This window comes from Rhinolophus ferrumequinum, chromosome 2 (assembly GCF_004115265.2).
Source record: "Rhinolophus ferrumequinum isolate MPI-CBG mRhiFer1 chromosome 2, mRhiFer1_v1.p, whole genome shotgun sequence".
Lineage (NCBI taxonomy): Eukaryota > Metazoa > Chordata > Mammalia > Chiroptera > Rhinolophidae > Rhinolophus > Rhinolophus ferrumequinum.
In genome coordinates, this window is record NC_046285.1 from 38,931,082 (window position 1) to 38,952,567 (window position 21,486).

The following is a 21,486-nucleotide window of genomic DNA, read 5'->3' on the forward strand; positions in this document are numbered from 1 at the left end:
TGCAATTCTAGACCAAGGATTCCCCATCCTCATCATAACCATTGTCATCAACACCATCTTCTGATTAGCTTGATATGACCTAATCTGGTACATGGAGTAACTTTGGTAAAATGATGACCACGCAGGCAGTAGCATAATCTGACCATAAGATGACCATTTCTACCTTTGTTGTCAAAGTACGACTACACAAAGTCACCACCTGTTGGGATGCTTGTGGGTTTAATAAGCAGATGTTGGGGACAAGACAGTCATTGTAGGTTGTTGATGTCGAGATTTAAACATATCTAAATATGTGGTACGTCAATGTGAATCATTTTACAGGGATGTGACTACTGCATCTTCTCTAGACCCACTGTAACGTGTATCTACTGGTAAGTCTTACATAAAGTGGAAATGTCAAAGGAGGGTGCTTTCTAAGGATGCAAGTCATGTGATAGTTTTCTAAGTGCTCACCTTGCTGATTTTGGCAGGTGGGGCCCGGAGAGCTGGCCGGACTGCAGGCTGGGAAGGACGTTGGGGTGGTGGTTGAGTCTGGAGCTGCACACCATGGGTAGGGATCTGAAAAACCTGGCCAGGAGTTGTCACATTCGCCATGTCATTTGTTTGTACCTCAATCTTGAGCCAGGGGGCAAGAAGGTATTAAAGCCCATGATCAGGTCGGGGTGGTGGCCTTCGAACAGCTGGGACACATAACTTATCATCACTCCTGGAGTATCAATGCTCTGAGATTTAAATTCCTTCATGATGTCAAGGAAATCATTGTACACTTGAGACTGACGACCAAATTGCAGCCTCACCTGGTCAAGATAGGACAGTGCATCCTCCACTGCCGTTTGCCTTGAAATTGCTGCTGTCCCTGCACTGGTGATGCTGGAAGAGCTTGACGCTGGACCGCCTGGCCTCCATGGGGCTGCACAGCTGTTGGGTGATGATGGCTGCTATGAACCACTGCTATGGTAAGCCCACGACTACCACCCGAGCCCTGTGGCACTGCTGAAACCTGATAGCTGGGTGTGACAGAGTACTGAATTCCAATGGCTGGCTGCATGGTCTTGGATATGACTTCATACACTGCAGGGGCGGAGGCAAGCACCCAGCACGGGTGAGGAAAAGCCTCTGTGCTCCCAGGGATCCAACGCTGCTGGGCTGCATACAGTGGTGACTCCTCGCCCTCCAAACGTCACTTCATTCTGCGCTCATGCTTGGGGATGCACCACAGAACCTTGTGAGGCAGGTGAGAATTCATCAGTGGGGCTCACTCATTTTTTTTTTAAATCTCAGATATATATGCCCTTAAAAAAGTTGTTGAAACAATTAACTATAATACTTGTGGGCACTCATTAAATGTAGGATTGAGCCAATTTCCATTTTCACTCCCCCAGGGGATCAAGCTTCTTTCTCTAAAGACTTCCTGTGGGTTTCTGGACGTGTCTAACTTATGCCTTGCTAGCAAAGTGTGCCCATCCCCCCACACACCCCTGCCCACTGTATCCTTTCTAGAACCTTGAGCTCAATCATTTACCTAAAGCCCCCATATAATGGGAAGACATCTTTGGGTACAAAAGATCTGCAAAGCACAGTCTGCAAAAAAAGGGGGGAGAAGGTGAGAAGCAAATGTACGTCTTTTAGAATTGTTTCTACCTTTTATAACAAACCAACAGCTTCTTCAGAGCAATTCCAGCCACAGAGAGAGTAGCATGCTTTCTGTCTGGGCCCCCTTTCTTTAGTCTCAGATTGGAATTGACCTTATTGCTGCCACCCAAGATGCAATTCAGTGACTTTAAAATTCTGTTGACAATTTTCCTGCTCTTTCTCTGAGCTCCAACTCTGGCGATAGGCAGTTCTGTCGTCTTTAGAGCTTCTTCAACTGAGGATTCCACACAGCATCAGCCCTGCGCTCGTCAGCCCCTCTCATGCCTTTTTCTGAACTGACTGCTCTCTTGAAAGTTCCTGATTCTCCCACAACCCTTTTGTTTTTCAGAGTTCTCACTCCTAGGCATTCGCCTACTGACCACTAAGTCTTGTCTCAAGCAAACCACCCACATATCTACCAAGTAATCAAATTTTCACTAGTCCAGGCCCCAGCCAGCAGGAGATTTTTCTCAATACATGTATTATTTGAGGAGTCATTTCCTGCATAGCTTCTAATCAATTTCCCACTGGGACAAAGATTACCATCCCATGTACTAGAAATTATACTTTATTCCTCTTCAGCACAGTACTTGGCATCGTTAAGTGCACACAAAAATATTTGTTGAATGAACCACAAAACAAATTTTTCTCTCATGAAAAGTACCCAGAGACTTACACAATGCCAATAAGACTCAATCTTTATTCCCAGTCTAAGAAGAAAAACTGCTAAACCCTTCAGCAGTTATAAAAATTTCAGGCCAACTTAAGTCTGATGATTTCTCCTGAGGTCCTGTTTGTTAATACTGAATACTCAAGTTACCACTGATAGTATATCAGTTGTGCCTTCCTGGTCGTTAATTAAAATAAACAGAGAAAATCTTTACACTCAAAATCTCTCACTCCAAGAGTTCTTGGTATGTTGAGATTTTTTTATTTACAAAATACGCTCTTAATGTCTTTGGATTAAAAATAACATTAAAAAAACTACATTCCTTGAATAAGTCAAACTGAGGTACAAGAGTTTCACATTAGGATGGAAATTTCTGAACGAAATCTGGCTGGCAGCTGAATAGGTTAATGGTTGCAGAGCCCAGCCCCTCCTGTTCTAGCCTGCCAGACAACTGTTCCCTCAGGGCAGAGGGAAAGTGGTTTGGCAACTCCTGACAGATGGACAGCTGACTGAATGGACCCTCCCCCAGACTTCATCCCCTGTGCAGCTGTGTGCTGGCCTCGGATAAAACGGGGGCTCTCCCCCGGAGGAGGGGAAAGAATTGTGCAACTGAAAAAAAGCTCTCAGAGGGAGGGAGACTGGCGGGGTTGACTGACACACGAGAGGGCTGGCTTTTTGGATGGCCCTTAGCAACGGCCCTGGTTTGACCCTCCTCAGCCAGGAGAAAATCGAATCAGTGTACCGTTCTTCTAAGAGCCATGCAGCATCAGCAGCTGAACGTCAAGGCGGCCCTCCTCTCCGCCTGTTAATGACCTGCTCGTTCCCATCTCAGGGTTCCTGCCTTTGCAAAGTGCTACTAGAGGGGGAAGAAACGACCACCCAGTCCTCTTGCTGCCTGGGGCTTCAGCCTCGATTGTGAGTCTTTGTACATTATCGCCTCTCTTTAATGGGCGGGACCGAGAGGCAGGATCCAGCCCTCCTGGACCCGCAGGGGCTTTATTCTAGTGTCTGTCACAGGAGCGTGGCTGCGCTTTTCTTTCCCGTTTGTAGGTGAAACCCCAGTGGCTTCATTGGCTCTTTGATTTAAACCACGCCCGGCTTTCTGCCCGCTTCGCTGCAGCTGGGCCAGGCGGCCCAGCCACAACCCAGCCCCGTGCGCAGGGAGCCCGGGCTGTTATTGTGTGGATGCCGCGGTGAACTCTCTTCTCTTGCAGAGATGGCTAACAGGGGCCCGAGCTACGGCTTAAGCCGAGAGGTGCAGGAGAAGATCGAGCAGAAGTATGACGCGGACCTGGAGAACAAGCTGGTGGACTGGATCATCCTGCAGTGTGCGGAGGACATAGAGCACCCGCCCCCCGGCAGGGCCCATTTTCAGCAGTGGTTAATGGACGGGACGGTAAGCACGGAGAGATCTCGTGGCTGGGCTGCGGGCAGGCAGACCTCCCAGGGCCTTCTCTTTTCACGTGAGGCTGCTGCTGCCAAGCTCTGTGTCTCCCGGGGTGGGAATGAAAATGGCTTTCTTTCTTCCGGGTAGCAAACTCTGGGCTCCCTGCACAATTCCCTAGCTAGTTCAGAGGATTCTCCACCCATTGGAGCATCGCAGCCTCCTTCTGAGTTGCTGGCAAATCTGAAGCCCTTTTGCTTTTTCCAGTGAGAATAGAGATAAGTATTTCCTTGAGACCTCTCCAACCTTTTTGGTGCATCAGCTCATCTGGGGCCATTCGTTCCCCAGGGGAATCGGTTGGTTTTACATAGTAAAACAAAGGGGTGGGGGTGGGGGGACCTAACCACCATCCTCCCAAGAACCATGCTCCATGGGATGCTCACTGTCTGTCTGTTGAATGGAGAGGTTCTCAGGAAACTGAAGGGAATCCTTAATAGATAACTGCTTTTCTGACCAGATTATCCTGTGTGTTTGGGGAATGGAGGACTGCAGGTTCTGCCGATTCAAACAAGCCCATCTTTCTCCTGCAGGCTGTGATTAACTGTTGTTACATAACTGCTATCCCACGCTTCTCTTGGGTTGCCCAGGACTTGGGTTATAGATATCTAGGAGGAAGGTACTCAGTTCAGTTCTTGCACACATCATTAACACATATGGGATGAGTTATTCAATAGGAGCCTGATCCGGATCTGTCTTTGAAAGAAGAAATAATATTAGACTCTATCATTTGACTTCCCCGGGCTCCACTAGCTCATACCTGCATTGCAAGTCTGGAATCATGACCTGGTCCCTGCACATCATTCCCTACCTGTAAACATTCTTTCCTTCACCCAGAAAAAGGAAGGGAGGAGCAAGGTGGGAAAGGGGTTCCCAGGCAATTGGACTCTCTGTGGTCAGCAACAGCCCTGGGAATGGGGTTGCCTGGGTCTTCAGGGTTTGATGTGGGAGCCTAGCCACCCAGCCTAGAACCCATGCCTTCCCGGGGCCCAAGATTTGCCTGTGTCCAAACCTGTAAGCAGGGACCTGCGGGGACTAGGATTCACTTTGCATTAGTGACCCGGAGATACAAAGGGAAACATTGATTATGTCCTTCCCTTCCCCCCTTCAGGTCCTATGCAAGCTAATAAACAGTTTATACCCACCCGGACAAGAACCCATTGCCAAGATCTCAGAGTCCAAGATGGCTTTTAAGCAGATGGAGCAAATCTCCCAGTTCCTAAAGGCTGCGGAGATCTATGGCGTCAGGACCACCGATATTTTTCAGACTGTGGATTTGTGGGAAGGTAAACAGCCCTGTGCCTTTGGGATTGTTCTCCCCTCCCCCTCCCATTGCCCATCTCTTTGTGAAAACTGCTCACAGTGTTCTTCCCTGTGCCTTCCGGTGTGTGTGTGTGTGTAGAGGGGGGAGGGTTACCAGCTGTCACCCCGGGGGGCGCTGTTAGCCTCCCCTTTGTGATGTTCTATTGAAAGGGGTATCTTCCTCTAAGGGAATGCACACCCCACGGCACAGCGGGGACCTTAGCAAACTAAGGAGTAAACAGAAGCCTCCATGGAGAGAAAGTTAAAATGGTTACGTGGATGCCTTTCATTCCTGCTACCCCTCCCACAATGTACGGTTTCTGAACAAATGATAGCTACTGGAGGAGAGTGGGGGGATGAGTGTGTGTCTGACTCATCAGCAGCACCGCTCATAGATCCACCTGGTGCAATTTTATTATTCAATCTGAGAAATAAATAGCACCCCAACTGTTTATTAAAGTATTATCTGGGAGCTTTAGTGACTCTACTTTCCAGATATGCATTCTCTCAGAGACAGTGACAGACGATTGTTTCTTTCACATTTGTGAGTTGCCTTGATTAAGAAATCTTAAGAGGCATAAAAATCAAATCATATTTCTTAACATATTTAATAATTCACCGTAATTGGGGGGAAAGTATAGGAATGGAGACACTGCCAGAGAATTTGGGACCTACAGTCGTAGTGCTTCGTGTTCCCCTAAGCCCAAATGTAGGTGCCCACCCATGTAACTCTTCATACTAGGCCTGCCTGGGCATTGGGAGATACGGACCAGTCCAAGCAGGGTTGCCAGGTTGACTACTTTCTCATGCTCATTGTCATTGGCTGTCATCAGTGGCCCAACCAATAGGATACCTGGGGCAGTGACCCAAATGGTTCTGCTGACAGTGAGAATGAGGTAACTTTCCTGTGATTAATAGACAGTGGTGTTTTAAGGGACATTCAGATGATGGTTGACATAGATTTCTAGCAGAGGACCATTCTACTAAATAGTTTATAAAGAAACATTTGTATCCTTAATCCTCATACCCCCTGTGTGTCAGGCAGAAAGCCGGCATTCCCTGTTTCCTTCATAGATGAGTATGAAGTTCAAATCCTAAGCAGTTCAAATCCTAAGACAACAATCAGTTTTCCTTGGTTTTGCAATTACTTAGAAACTCAGGTATCCAGACCTTTAGTCCAGGCCACTGGCTTCAGGGACTCTTACCTCCAAATCCACAGGGAATGTCACAGTTGAGACTTGTTCCCTTCTTTTTAGATCAAAACTATGATGATTATCCCCGGCTAATAAAGATAGCTACTGCTTATTGACATTTTCCTATGTGCTAAGCATGATTCAAGTGCTTTAGTACATAATACCAATCAATTCTCTTAGAATTCTCTGAGGTAAGTGTTATTAACTTGCCCATTTCACAGATGACAAAACTGGAGCTTGCCCATGATTATGCATGTACATCATATGGCTACTTAGTAATAGCCGGGATTCAAGCCCAGGCTCTCTGATGCCAAAGAATAGGCCTTCACTAGTCTGCCGTGCCATGATTTGGCCAGTTATTGCCGTCATCTATACTATGAGCGTGCTGTTGAGTCATAATGGTGACTGATGAGATGAAGAGGAGGAGGATGAGTCAGGGCTGTGTGGGACTAAGAGTTAGAACCCCTGCACTAACTAGGGGATTTGTGTGAATGGAAGGGGCCCCATGAGGCCCCCCAAGTACCCAGGAAGTGGAGGACAAAGAAACTGGGTGGTGTGTGGGAGGTGTAGATCCCTAGAGTGCTTTCCTGTCTTTCCATTACTGAAGATACTTTGCTCGCCTTTCTTCTTTTTCCGAAAACCACGCAAATAAATGAACTTTACACCCCAGCAGTGCTGGCAGTGAGTGCGGAGGGGTGGAGGGAGCAATGGTCCCTGATAAATAGAGCAGGGAGAGGCGTATACTACCTGACTAGCCCTGTGTGTTAGATACCTCTTAGGGAAGAGGGAGGTTGAGAGGCATGAGTGTGATTAGCCTGAGAGAGGAGAGTGGACAAGTGGGCTCCAGGACAGGAAACTGCTTCTAGGAAAACAGAAAAAGGCAGACACAGAGAGGTCTCATCCCCAAGGCAGAAAGAGCATTAGACTTTAAAGCAAATAAGGAAGGAAACCCGTACTAAGGATGCTGTGGCTGACCTGCTATAGGTAGGTTATGCAATAGGTGGGGGTAGCTTGCCACAGGAAAGCAGATGCTTAGCAGTAGCCAAATGGCCCCAGGGTCTGGTAGCCCCCTCTCTGGACGCCCCTCCTGAGGACTGAGGTTCAGGGAGAGTCTAAGTGTTGGAGTGGGTACTTGGTGTCCCCCAGGATCACTGTCTGAATCTCAGTCCAGAGCTGGTTACCATGTAATGGAGCCAGAGGTTGCTTTGAGCAAAGAAAGGGGGAGGGACAGTGGCCTTGAGCAAGCCCAGCAGTGAGACCCACAGTACGGAACATGGATTGAGAAAGAGGCTGGATCCTTTCTGTAAGAGCTGTCGGTCACTCCTGAGTTTGGGGATGAGTATGCTGGAATCAGAGGAATACCTCAAGGCAGGGTTGGTGTGTGTCTATGTGTGTGTGAGTGTGGACATGTTTGTACATACAGCTATTGGACCAAACATTTGCTCAGCTAAGTGTCACAGTCGCCCTGTGGTAGTATTCTATACCCTGACTGTGATTTTCAGTATATTCCCATTCATTTTTGATTCTTTGCTTGTGATTGTGGTGGCTATGGCTGCTGTGGGTACCACCCTCCTTGCCCGAATACTTCTCTTCCTCCTCTGCTGGAATTTTATGCTCAACAGCTCTCAGCCCCCCATTTACCCTGCATGGCATCTTTCCAAATAAAGCTCTGCTTGCCCACAGCTGCCCAGTGACTTCATGCTGTATTATGTTGCAGACCCATAAAGCTGCAGGAACCCAGGCTTGCCAAATGCCTTCTCATTTAGGCTTCTGTTATCTAGACAGGCAGAGGCCCCAGATGTACCCACTATCCTGAAATCCCTTTTAGATGCAATGTGAAATGTTTGGAATGGATTTGGGGGCAACCAGAAGGAAAGGTTCAGGGGCTTTCAGAAGAAATCCAGTGCTGAATGGTCCAGAAAATAACCCAACCATAGGGATATTACAGACAAAGTACTGAAGCTCCCCTGGGAGGAAGCTGGAGTGAGCATTTCCTTTCAGTAATGGGAAAAGAGTCAGGGCCACTTAGAGCAATGGGAGGGGACTGGGCAAATATTTCTCTTGGATGAGTAAGATGAATGAATGCCTGGTGTATGCCATGTGGGCCTGAAGGGCCATCTCAGCTGTCTATGCCTCAGGAGAGCGAACTGGAGGTAGGCTTCAGCATCTTTTGTTTGGAGGAGGTAAAGGGAAGAGCAAGGAGAGGTAGGTGTGTGTGAGAGAGAGAGAACCTGTGAGAGCTGGTGAGTGTGCTGGTCCGGCAGACTCCAGAATGCTTATCCTGGAAGGTCGTCAAGTACAGACTCTTGAATCAGAAACTAGACTGCGTGGCTCGTATCTCTGCTCCATCACTTACCAATGAACTTTTCTACGTTTTGATTTTCTCAGCTATAATGAGATCTATCTCACAGGGATGATATGGGGAGTAAATGAGATCATGCTTTAGAATTGCTTAATAGAGTACAGTAAATGCTGGTAATATAAAAATTACCATTGTTATTGGCATGTCGTTTTTTAAGACTAATGGAAAATGAGGCATAGGAGCAAGGCAGGAAAGGCACGTATTCTGTCTTGGAATAAATGGAGTTCATTAATGGCTTCACCCAGAAGCTGGTAGGGTTGCCTGCATGACCTTTGCCCTCTCTGTCATCTCTCATATCTTCACCACATCTACCATTCCCCAGTACAGAGAGGCCAGCTTCAGGGGTCCCCTTATTGACTCTTTCCACCTCTTGGTCATTGCTTTCTTGATGTCTTTCCCCATAATGTATTGCTTTGCCAATTCCAGACCCAGAAGATCTTGGTGCAGTGGAAAGAGCATGGGTTTTGGAGCCAAGTAGATGGGTTGAAACTCTTCTTTAGCTACATCCTAGTTGTGTGACCTTGCTTAAGCTGTTTAGCTTCTCAGAGCCTCAATTCTCGCCTCTGTAAACAGGTCTGACACCTCCTTCAGAGAGTTCTTGTAAGGATTAAATGGGTAAAATGCCTAACACAATGCATGGCTAATAGACACCTAATAAGTGCTGGCTTCTTTCCCCTATTGGAAGTCTATCAGCAACTAACCTTTTGGGTTCCTTTGCATAACTATGTGGCGAGCATACGACATGTAGAATTCTAGAATGTCAGAGCAGGTAAGACTCAAAGATCAATCAAATCTGATCACTCTTAGTAATTCTACTGATGAGAGTCCTGGACACATGGTTTTGTCATTCTTCCCTGTTCCCTCTCCCTGATGAATGGGAGTTATGGAGAAGGTGTGGTTTTACATCAGGGGTGGAATGCCTGGAAGGTCCAAATATATTCTCTGGGGAGGTGTCACTGTATGTATCATTCCTCAACAGCAGAGAAGGAAGAGATTTCACCCAGTCTGAGAGATATTTTGGGATACTGTGAGGTTCCTGTAGTGACCTGAGACATCACAGATGCCTCCAGCTTGAAGCTTCCTTTTCTGTAAGAACAGCCTTCACACCATTTATTCCAAGTGTTGCTCACAATTGTGTTTGGCTTGTTTCCCCTCCGGCAGTGGTTCTCAAACTCCAATGTGTGTTGGAATCACGAGATAGGATTGTCAAAACACAGGTTGCTGGGCCTCAGCCCCAGAGTTTCTGAGGTATTAAGTGTGGGCGAGGGCCTAAGAATTTGCATTTCTTTTTTTTAACCAATTCACAGGTGATGCTGCGTCTGCTGGTCTGGGAACCCCACTTTGAAATCCACTGCCCGAGGGAGTTTCTCCAGGGAGGGAAGCAACAAAAATTCATAACACCCACAGTGGAAGCCCAGCCTATCCTGTGACATTTCTCCCTTGATTATAACAATATGTCCTCTACCATGAGTGGAAAATTGGGGGCTATGCCTAAGTCATTACTCAGGGAAATAAGAAATAGTTGATTCATCCATTCATTGCTTTCTCTGTAAATCTCAGGCAGATAAAAAAAACAAAAACAAAAACAAAAACAAAACAACAGTATTCCATGAGTAACAAAAATGAGTTGAAACTCATTTTTATGTAATATGAAAGTAGCCCTGAAGCAAGGAGTTTAGACTGTAAGATTGATTTTTAATATTGAAAGTAGAGTATCCAACCTGACTTTACCCACGCATATGACTTATCTCTGCCTTTTTTCTTTCTCTTTACTGTTCTGTGTTGTGTTTGTGTGTTTGTTTGCTTGTTTGTTTGTTTGTTTGAAAGACATGCATAGGATATCATGAAAGTAATAAAAAAAATTTTAAGAGAACAAATCCTGTTCAAGTATCTTTATGGTAATGGTACTCAAACTCTATGGGCATTAAGAATCCCTGGTTTGGGACAGGGGTCCTTATAATGCAGAAGTCTTGGCTCTACTCCCCAGAGATTATCATTCAGTAATTTACAGTATAAGGCCACTCGTGGGGAAACATTGTTTTATGATAATGCAGGAAACAGGGAACATTCTATTCTCAAGTGAAAATGTCAGCTGCTAGATGAGACGCTGTCTGAGAAGGTTTACCTGGTGAGACAGGGCAGCTGCTGTGCCGCCATCTTTTTTTTACAACTTCAAGTTCTGATATTAGCTTCCTCCTGTGATGGGGGCGGGAAAGTTCCAGGTAGCCTGATTAAAATTCCAAGCTGTTAGTGTACATTTGGCCTCTCTGCTTTCATGTGTCACTACTCTTCTTATGTCTGGTGGTCTCGTTTTTAGATTGCCACCAGGACTCAGTCTCATTTCTGTTCTCCAGCATCTAGAAAATTTCTAGCACCTAGTTGATATTTTTCTTTCTTTTTTTTTTTTTTCTTGGAAGAATATCCTTGAGCAGTGGTTTTCAAGCTGTCTTGCCAAAATATTTAGGGGTAGCTTTCAGGGAACAAAGAGATTCCAAGCTGCCAGGCCTCTGAGCTGACTCCCAACTTGGATCAGAGCCTTTCTAATTATTGATTTTGCAATTTGACTTTGGGAGATATCTCTTAAGGAAGGAGTTAATGCTTAACAAATATTGCTTAGTATTTACCACGTCAGCCATTGTGATTTTTTTTTTTTTAATGGAAAACCAAAGAATTAGAGCAGTGCTTCCCTATCCAATCTGGCTGCATCGGAGTTATCTCAGGAGACTGTCCCCAAATCTGAATTTTTAAGACCCTCAGGTAATTCTGATGATCAATCTAGTTTGGGAGTCACCAGGTGAAACCCATGTTTCTCAAACTTGCCTGAGGGCATGTATCACCTGGGGAGCTAATTAAAAATATAAACTCCCAGGCTGAGTCAGTCTCTCTGGGCAATGACCTCAAATTTCATAGTTTTAAAGGAGATCCCCCTATGTCGTCCCATAAATCATCCAAGAAGCTTGGGGAATCCTGCCATGAAGCAGGCTTTGTTCTAGGCAGATGGTACACTTGCTTGTGACACAAGCAGTTTAGCTTTCGTTGCTTTCTACCGGACTCACTTCAGAGATCTTCCTTAATCTCACTGTTCCTTTAGACATTTAAATTTTTGACCCCTAGTTACAGGAATCAGCCCCCACCAATGTCCCCTTTCCACTAAACAGCACTTGATGCAGGCTTTTGAACTGGCAAGAAAAGTGAGGCTGCAAAGAGACCCTCTCTCCATTTTGTCAGCCTAAGAGTGCTGGAATTCTTCACAGGAATATCTATTAGAAAACTAATCAGACATGACAAGAAAACAAGCTAGACATGAACTGGTTGCAGAGACAGATTTCTGTGTATTATGTTATTTAGAATCTTGACAATAATTGATTTGATCGGCACACCTATGGGGGACTCTAGGTCTCAACTACTTTTTCCTGCTTTAATCTTACTTGGGTTGAGACCTGGAGAAATTATTCCAGACAAAAACACTAGACTTACCAAGCGCCATTCGGGGTTGGTGCCCTGATCTTGTGGGGCCCAAGAATTGTGGCCCAGTTTTATCCTCCCAGTGCATTCCCTCTGGCCTGGCACTGAAGCAGCTGTTGCCAACCTTCAGATCATCCCTGATCACTGAGGCGTGTGCCTCCCCAAGCAGCCAGCGACGGGGACCCATGGGAGATGGCAGGGTAGCCTAGTGGACTGTTTGTGGGCTTTGCATTCAGACACCTGAACTAGAGCCGGGCCCTGCTTTACTTGTTGGGTGACTGGCCTGTTAATTAACTTCCCTGAACTAGTTCCCCATCCACATATTGGGAGGAATAATATCAATTACATGCGGTCAATGTCATGTATAATTAAGTGTCTGGCTTATCATTTATATCAAATCACTTGCCTTGCGAACTTTCTGAAAGAAAACTCTTCCAATTTGTTGCTGTCTAATGCCTCCCTCCCCAGCTTCTTCTGCACCAATCGTGCAATCGCTTCCTTTTCCACTGTCGGGGATGAGGGTGGGATGGTATTTATAGTTCTAGGTTCCTAGATTTCTTAGGTTTAACTTAGAAACTTTGTTCACTCCATCCTTTCTGGATTCATGTAGTAGATACATTTGCCAGCGACTTGTGAAGGAGGCCAGGTCTGTGGTTAACAGAGCTTCTTGCTTCCTCACCCACGGCTCCAGGGGAATGTCTGTGGCTGAGTTGCTAGGTGTCAGACTCCACATTCCCCCAGAACCTGGACATATCAGACCCACTCTTTCCAATCGTCAGAAACAGATTTCCAGGGTGTCATTTGTACAGAGTGGAGATGAGTGATATGCCCTAACCTTCCTAAGCCTCCCTGTGCTTAATCATTTCTCTAGCTTCTCTTTAATGACTCACTACTGAAGAGCGAACTCTCTCCCTTCCTCTTCCCAGAGTGATCCTTCAGAATGTCATCACTACAGGTCTATTTAAAAACAGTTTCCAAGTATCCTGTCATACAGTGACAGTGACAGAAATGTTTTTATCTGTGGAAGAGAAGAATCATTCTAATAACTATTTCTCTTTCGTCTCTCTTAATTCTCAGTATTTCTTGTGCCCTCCTCCTTCCATGTGCTGCCAAGATTCTCCATGTTCCACCACCCCAGCTATCCCTTGAGTCTGAGGACTGCCCCCCTGAGAGCATTTCATCCCTGTATCCATTAACCAATCCCACGGGATCCAGGAAATTGGCCCATAGTTAATGGGATGGAGGAGAGAGATGAGGGAAGAAGGATCTGCTGTCTCTCTCTCATCTTTGAATAAATGTGCATCCTGAACTGGACTTCCTCTGTGGGCCTTAATTGCTTATTTTATTGGCATTATACTTCATTTTCACTTTCCATCTGCCTTTCCTCTGTAATTCTGTATTTCCTAGTGACTGGGCTGCATCAGCCAGGCTGGAGAGACCGCAGATCACTCAGTCTAAAGAGAGCATTTGAACAGTTGCCCTTAGTTTTCCAGCTCCCCACCAGGCTGAATGCTGCCCTCCTTTCTAACCCTATGCCTTTAGCTTTTGCACTCCACACTTGTGTCTTGCATGGCTTTCGATCTGGTTCTAAATTGCAGGCTAACCATACAGTAGCATCTTTCCCAGTCCAGACCATGTCAGTCAACTGGAAGGGAGGAAAGGAGAAAGCATGGGAGGAACAGGCTAATTTGTAGGGTCCAGTTGCCTTCTCTGTGGGTTAAGGGTCGCTGGGCTCCTCATAAAACAGTGCTTTCCCTCCTGTGATGTGAGGGGCACATCACACATTTCTCTTTATCCTCATCTTTTTCTTCATCTTCTTCATTGTCCTTCTTCACCCTCTTCCTCCTCCCTCTCTCTCTCTGTCTCTGTCTCGCTCTCTTTCTGTCGTGTGTGTGTGTGTGCGCGCGCACACACACACACACACACACACACACACAGCCCAGTTATTTATTCTCTCCTTTTAGCTCCTTTCAAGCAGCACAAAGTAAAGGGCCTATCATTTGTGTCATATTGAGTGCTTTCTCTGTTGATTTGCTTTTCTTCACTTGTCAGGCTTCCAAAAGTCCAAATAACCAAGTGAATACTCAATTTGATGCACATGGGTGATTTTAGACCCTTTTAAACAGATAAAAGAGAGAAGCCACTTGGAGTTTGTTGCAGCTAATCCATCTAACCAACTCTTCTCTAGTTTCCCTTTCTCTTTCCTGTCCTGCAGTCCACCACACCAGCCTACCCACAGGGCTTCCCCTTAACACAGCCCACAGAACCCACTGAGGCCAGTCCTCTGCTCAGGACAGGGACCTACCTATATCTGAGCTGTTAAGTGTTTGGGATGTGTTATTCATACAGCAACTCTGAATGGATTAGAAACTGGGCATTTCTGGTATGTGCCATATAGAGACGAATGAGCCAGGTGATTTTTTGTTCCTTTCTGAGAGATTTTGCTATGGTTGTGTTTGGGCCACTTTGGGAAGCATTTGCTGTCCCTGTCCCCTGAATGTGATTGCCTGCAGCGTCTTATCAGAACTTCCTTCCCAGAGGTCCAACCCCATCCTTCCAGATTCCTTCACCATGACATATGCTGGGCTTTAATCTCTCTGTTGGTTTCCAGGGAAGGACATGGCAGCTGTGCAGAGGACTCTGATGGCTCTTGGTAGTGTCGCAGTCACCAAGGATGATGGCTGCTACCGGGGAGAGCCATCCTGGTTTCACAGGTAAAAATCCCTTCTCAGGGCTCTGGGGCAGAGGACGATTTTAATAAGAGGTTGCATCTGAAGCCTTGTAGCTCCCCAGAGGCTAGTTCAACACAAAGCCAAAGCCTCTAGGCACAAGCACTCTTGGCCCCACAACTGAGTTCCCCCAGAGCAAGGAAAGACCGACGCTGATGTTCAGGCCAACACCCCACCCAGAGCAGAAGTGGCGGGGCCTTCCCTGTTTGACAGCTGGATCCTCCAACCCTGCCCAGGTTCTGTTTCTCCTGAGGCTGAGGAGGACTGAATAGCTTTTCTCAGATGTGGCTTGATGTCTGAACTTGGTTTTATTATGACCCAAGCAGCCCTGAATCAATCTGTCTATCTCTATCTATCTATCATCTATCTATCTATCTATCTATCTATCTATCTATCTATCTATATCTATCCATCCATCCACTTAATAGAGAGAAAATATGTCCTAGTTGCCTGGGACAGTGCTTAATGCCTGCTGGCCCAGTGTGTTTATTAATAGCACTTTCTTTTGCTCTCAGAAGTGGCCTGGTCGAGATAATAAATTATATGGTCATGTCAGTAAAGGGCTTTTTCCTAAAATGATTTGTTTTGTTGTTGTTGTTTTCAGGGGTAGGGGTAGCAAGGGAGCTTAAACTCTACCTAATGGCTCAGTGGGAGATGAAGAGAAAAGAACATGTGCCAGATAATTGACTCTTTAGTTCTCTAATCCCCTTTTCTTCTTCTTGACTGTTATAAAAAGGTACCAGTTTGTGTCCTTTCAAAGGAACCTGGTCTGAAAACGTCCTTGATAATGGCCAGTTGAAACCCTTGTTTCAGTCCCAGCTTTGTGAGTGGTCCATATTACCATGGTCCATATGACCCCCAACACCACAATTATTTACTATCTGGCTCTTTACTGAGGTCTGCTGACCTCTAGGCCAGAGTAAGAGATTTCCCTTCCTTAACTCCTAGGTCCCTCAGCTGTGTGATGGAACATTTCATCCTTGGCCTTATACAGGGAAGGGGGGAATGGGATTAACGACGTGCTTGGCAACGAGAGCTGATTTTAATTTTCACAACGCTTTAAAGTAACTGTGAAAGAGAGGGTGACAGGAATTCTGTCTGAGAGTGAAGTCCCCAGAGAAGCATCTACTGATCATTGCTGGAAATTCTGGAAAACCATCTGGGTTTCTAAGAGTATCATGGTAGGGCTTGCTTGTGGTAAGGCTATAGTTCATCGTGGACCATAGCTCCTGGTGGGACCACAGCCCAGTGTAGGGCCATAGCTCATGGCAGGACCATAACCTGGCACAGGGCCTGCTCGCTCTTCTATCTGCTGACTCCCAGGACAGCCTGTCTCCCTGCATATCTTGGGAACGGTTTGAAAACTGTCAGAATGGCATTATACCATCTCACTCCCTCTGCCCAGGAAAGCCCAGCAGAATCGGAGAGGATTTTCAGAGGAGCAGCTTCGCCAGGGACAGAACGTAATTGGCCTGCAGATGGGCAGCAACAAGGGCGCCTCCCAGGCGGGCATGACCGGGTACGGGATGCCCAGGCAGATCATGTAAGACGCCGCCTCCCGCCTCCAGTAGAGAGGATGAACGTTCCACACCACGGTCTCTATGACAAAGAAATAGTCACCTTCTGACCTTCTCTTTCTCGAAGCCTCCTGTCCCTGGTTCTTGCAAGTGCTGCATTACTGCTGAGAATCCGCGTTGCCTACTGCTGCCACCTTCTGTTCGTTTAGAACTATGCAAAGACTCCGCTTCCTCTTCCTCGGCTCCTTCTTTGCCCTCAAATCTCCGTTTGTCTGATTATTTATTTATTTATTGGCCAGAAATGTCCCTCCTCAACTTATAGAACGCACCGAATAAACAAATTAGTCTTGTGTCTTAAAGTGTAAAGTTCATTCTTTGTCTTAGGGACTTTGCAGGCAGGGCTGATTTCTATTTCCTTCAAATGACCAGCAAGATGGAATTAAGCTGTAGCTGTAGCTGTGGAAAATATAGGTGTGCTTTGAGGAAGCCCTTACAAGGTTGTAATGTTTATCTCTGCAATTGCAGTAGAAAGTTTAGAAGCAGTTTTGCCCACTCTGAGAGCCTCATGCCGTGAGTTCAAGAGTAACTTCTTTGACTCTCACATATTTTTTGAGTACCTACCTTATGCTTATTATGCTAGACTCTGTAGGGGGGACACAGGAATGAGCAAGCCAAAGCCCCAGTTCTGAAGGAATTCTCTATAGATGCCCAAGACGTATCTAATGGATGGGTGGTTGTATCGCATGCATGGGTGATGAATGCTTGAAGGAGTGAGCGCTTTTCACTTCTCTAGCAATAATCTCCCCTCTACGTACAGGCCGGATCCTGAGTCCAACATTTCTACAGTATCTTCATTAGCCAGGAGTTATGCAGATTGTTCTCTTAACAGTCATTTCTAGGGCCTAAACCCCTAAAACTCTTGGATATTGCCTAAGACTGAGATCTAGCTAAGTGAGATCAATTTTAAAGATTTTTCTCATCCATAGAAAATAAAGAAGGCAAATAAGCCCGGGACCGCCAACTCATATTTTCCTTCCTACCAATAGAAACCACCACCACAACAAAGGTGATTTATTTAATAAGAAAAGAACTAAGGTCTTTTATCAGTATAATTAATTGACAAGAAAAGGTAAAGTAAATGGAACTATAGATATTGCCACATTAAATGTCTAGGTGGTGGTTTTTCATTTTTCCACTTCTAGGCTTCCATAAAGATTTCTATGGGATCCCCTTTGGGGGGAGAGTTGGCTGCTGAGAAGGCAGAATCCTTGGGTCTCCAGGCCTGTTTCAACCAGGGCATGGCTTATCTTTTTTTTTTTTTTTAAAGATTTTATTGGGCAAGGGGAACAGGACCCTATTGGGGAACAGTGTGTGCTTCCAGGATCCTTTCCAAGTCAAGTTGTTGTCCTTTCAATTTTAGTTGTGGAGGGCGCAGCTCAGCTCCAGGTCCAGTTGCCATTGTTAGTTGCAGGGGGCACAGCCCACCATCCCTTGTGGGAGTCGAACTGGCAACCTTGTTGTTGAGAGGATGCACTCCAATCGACTGAGCCATCTGTGAGCTCAGCTGCAACCCAGCTCAAGGTGCCTGTTCAATCTTAGTTGCAGGGGGCGCAGCCCACCATCCTTTGTGGAAGTTGAGGAAGCGAACCGGCAACCTTGTGGTTGAGAGCCCACTGGCCCATGTGGGAATCGAACCGGCAGCCTTCGGCTCTAGGAGCACAGAGCTCCAACTGCCAGAGCCACCGGGCCGGTCCCATGGCTGATCTTACTTATTTTATATATTAGGATTCAGCAGAAGATTTAAAAGGCTTTTAATACTAAAAACAAACAGGAAAAAAGATTATGCTAAAGGAAATTAGTCCGTGAATCACCTAAAGAACTTAATGTATCCTCCAAGAGTCCTAACGACCCTCTGACAACCGCTGGTTGAAATGCCCAGGTGCTGGCAAGTCTACCACTGTTCTTATTACCTGCTCCTCACTCTGGCTGGGCTCCCGCATTGCCCAGGATTTGGCAGGCTACTTCCTCCCAGCTCTATGCTGATTTCGCTGTTTTTCTGCCCCTTACTGTCTTTGGTATAGCAATGGTGAGCCTGAGCAATGAGGGAAACAGAACAGACAGCCTGAAAGCTTTCTCCCAAATCTATTCTCCTGCTGATGGTTCCCCACTCCCAACCCTAAAAAGAGTCCTAACCACCTTCAGTCTCTTTCCAGGCATTTCCTCCCAGTTTTATTTCACTTTTTGGGATCCATCAACCTCCCCCTTTTGCTTTTGCAGCAACTCTAACATAAGGTTTGAGGAAGGCATTCATTTGCCATGTTCATATGACATCTTTCTAGGAATGAACAATTCTCCAGTGGACTCTCAGAGGATGTGTTAGCTTCTTTAGGTGACGATTCTCAAGGCTCCTGTAGATCTTAAGATTTGCGAACGACTAGTGACATCTGCAGGCATGCTATCTGTAGAGTTGCACCAGGCTGCAGTGTGAATACAAGGCCCACTTCTTATTCTCTGATATGTCAAAGGAAGAAAAATGACTTAAGAAAATGTCTGATTCCAGGCCGACTAGTCCAGAGTTCTCTACTTTTCATATCATTCCTCCCATCAATAACTGATTGAAGCTGGGTCTTATGTCAATGGAAACACAAAGCTCACTTTTTATAAGGTCTTGTTTTTCATTTCTAGGCATGCTGCCATTTTAGTTATTAATTACACAAAGCTTTAATGACATAGGTGGCAGTACTGTTGTTGATAGGAAATGTAATTGCCATGGCCTCAAATGAGCAAAACTGCTAAATTCACCATTGAAATCGAAGTAATCCTGTTGACTATGAATCTTTCACTGTTATGATAACAACAAAGCACAAAGATAAAATTTTAAATTATGGTAGCATTATTGGTGGAAAAGAGCTCATCATTCTTGCAAGTTGTTTTGTATGCCTAGTTCCTTTGGACATTTTGAAGGCTAAATTTCCCCTGTTTAAATAGGCCATGGTCAGTTTCTTGGATGATGTAGATTCAAGACCATTTTTCACGCAGCCTTCGTAATGCCCTCACACTGTGCAGATAATGAATAAGCTTAAGGCCACTATATCCCCTGAGGAAGATAAGATTCTCTGCTCCCAAGCATTGTTTATGAAACTTTTCAAATGGTAGGTGCCAGTCCTTGATAGTTCCTTTACCCACTTCAGCTCCTTAAAATAATCCAATGTTTTGATTGGATCCTGAGTACAGTCAAGTCCTTTTTTTTTTTTTTAAGAGCAAGCTTTTTTCTCTTAAATTATAGACCTATTTAGCATGCTATGTATTCTTTTTAATTACAAGCAGTGGTGCTTGAGGGAGGATAAACTGCATGATTATGCAAACCCTGTGTCTCAGGGACACCACTGTGCCATTAAAACTACTGGCTAAGTGGCCAACTGAGCAGTAGTATTCTCTGGTGCTTAGTTTTTCTCCATGCGATATTAACATGCTGTAAATTGTAGAAATGAGAATTTCACGTCAAAAGAGTCCTTTGCCATCCTGTGCATCCAACAAACAATAGGAAGTTAACTGAATATTTTCTAACATTAACACTTTCTGTAATACATCAGTAAGTCAAAATTTCCTTGTAGTGCATGGAGTTGTGATATAATCCATAATATATGAGTCTCTGAAGCAATGCTCCTTGGAAGCATACAGTGATTCTAGGTGTTGGTTTGTACATTTTTATTATCTTGTTACCGCTTTATTAATAACACAGATCTTAATGATTAGCATGATTAATTGATTTATTGACTATCTCTCTAGCTTCAAGGTGTTTGTGCATTGGGCCAGCATGATAGTTTTTCCTTTTTATATTTCAAAATAGATTTATTCCCCCTTGATAAATCTTTGTAAACAATTCAGGGAACATGAAAGACCCTTTTTAATCCCATCATCCGGCATTACCACTGCTCACAATTTAGTGCATATGATTTTAGAATATTAAAATGTATATATAATCAGCATAACATTTTTAGAAAGTTTACAGCTCTGTTATCCCTTGGCAGTCAACTAGCTTCTCTCTACTACAACCTGTGCACCAATGAAGCTTCATAGAAAGGAGGAGGGCAGATATCTTTTCACAGGAAGAGGTGACTCATGGGAATGTCCCAACAAGGTAGGAAGGGGAAGATGGCCCCTTCTACATGGAAAGCTCTTCTACATGGAAAAGACTGAATAATTTTTCATTGAAAATCCATTGAATGGGTGTAACACATTTCATTTAATTAATCCTTTATTGTTGAATTTTAGAACGCTTCTAAATTTCACCATTAAAATTAATGCTATAAAACACCCTTATAGATATATCTTTATAATAGTTTCCTTAAGGCAATTTGCTAGAGGCTAAATATCTATTTTTGATTAATATTCTCAAATTATCCTCCACGCTACCAGTTTACAGTCTCGCCTGCAAAGTTTGCGTGGCCATTTCTCTACGCTCTTATCAGCATTATCATTTAAAAAATATATGTGTGAATATTTTTGAAAGATACCATCTGCATACTAGGATGTTGGTAGAACTTGGTGTTCTTCCTGTGCAGCTGCAAAGGAATTTTATGATTGCTGTGTCCTTGCCCCAAATCTCAGCATTTTTCATCTCGGCCAAAGAGCACATTAAATCCATGAACTGTTCATGCTTGCCAATGCTCTAAGAAGCATACAGGTTTGGTGGACAGAAGGGTCAACTGGTAAAAAAAAAAAAAAAAAAATACTGCAAAATATGAGACCAAAACAAATTATCATTTCCGGAATTCAACTTGACTGTCTTACACAAGAGAACTAAAGCAAAATGTGGTTAATTGATTTGCTACTCAGCTAAATCAAAGATCTGATGTGGCTAGGAGCCTATTACATATTCTCAAAATAAATATGTTAACTTTTATGGCCCTGAGCTAAAAATGTAAAGCTATTTTAAAGGGCAAGGATAAATCTCACTATGGTTCAATATTCATTTGGGATGAATATTATCCTAGTGACCTTTATTTTAATGAAACACACTGAATAACCTCCTATTGGATAAAGTTAAATATCCATTGTAATTCTACATTCTTGAATCAACAATCCTTTGGAAGAACAATGCATCAGTCTTAAGATGGGATGAGTTTAGCCCATATAGATTGCAAAAAAGAAACTGCCTTAGAAGAAATCTTG

General features: G+C 44.8%; 1 protein-coding gene across 2 annotated transcripts; it reads left to right on the forward strand.

Moving 5' to 3' along the window:
* The first annotated feature begins 2,964 nt into the window (after nucleotides 1–2,964).
* On the forward strand, nucleotides 2,965–16,670 carry TAGLN3 (transgelin 3). 2 transcript variants are annotated; one of them, XM_033091306.1, is made up of 5 exons: nucleotides 2,965–3,217; nucleotides 3,517–3,698; nucleotides 4,855–5,029; nucleotides 14,677–14,779; nucleotides 16,200–16,665. In XM_033091306.1, the coding sequence occupies exons 2-5, from the start codon at nucleotides 3,519–3,521 to the stop codon at nucleotides 16,339–16,341; spliced, it is 600 nt and encodes a 199-aa protein (XP_032947197.1). In that variant the 5' UTR covers nucleotides 2,965–3,217; nucleotides 3,517–3,518; the 3' UTR covers nucleotides 16,342–16,665. The 2 variants fall into 2 exon arrangements, with proteins under 2 accessions (XP_032947197.1, XP_032947188.1); XM_033091297.1 differs by lacking the exon at nucleotides 2,965–3,217 and having other exon boundaries at nucleotides 3,277–3,698; nucleotides 16,200–16,670.
* The last annotated feature ends 4,816 nt before the right edge of the window (nucleotides 16,671–21,486 follow it).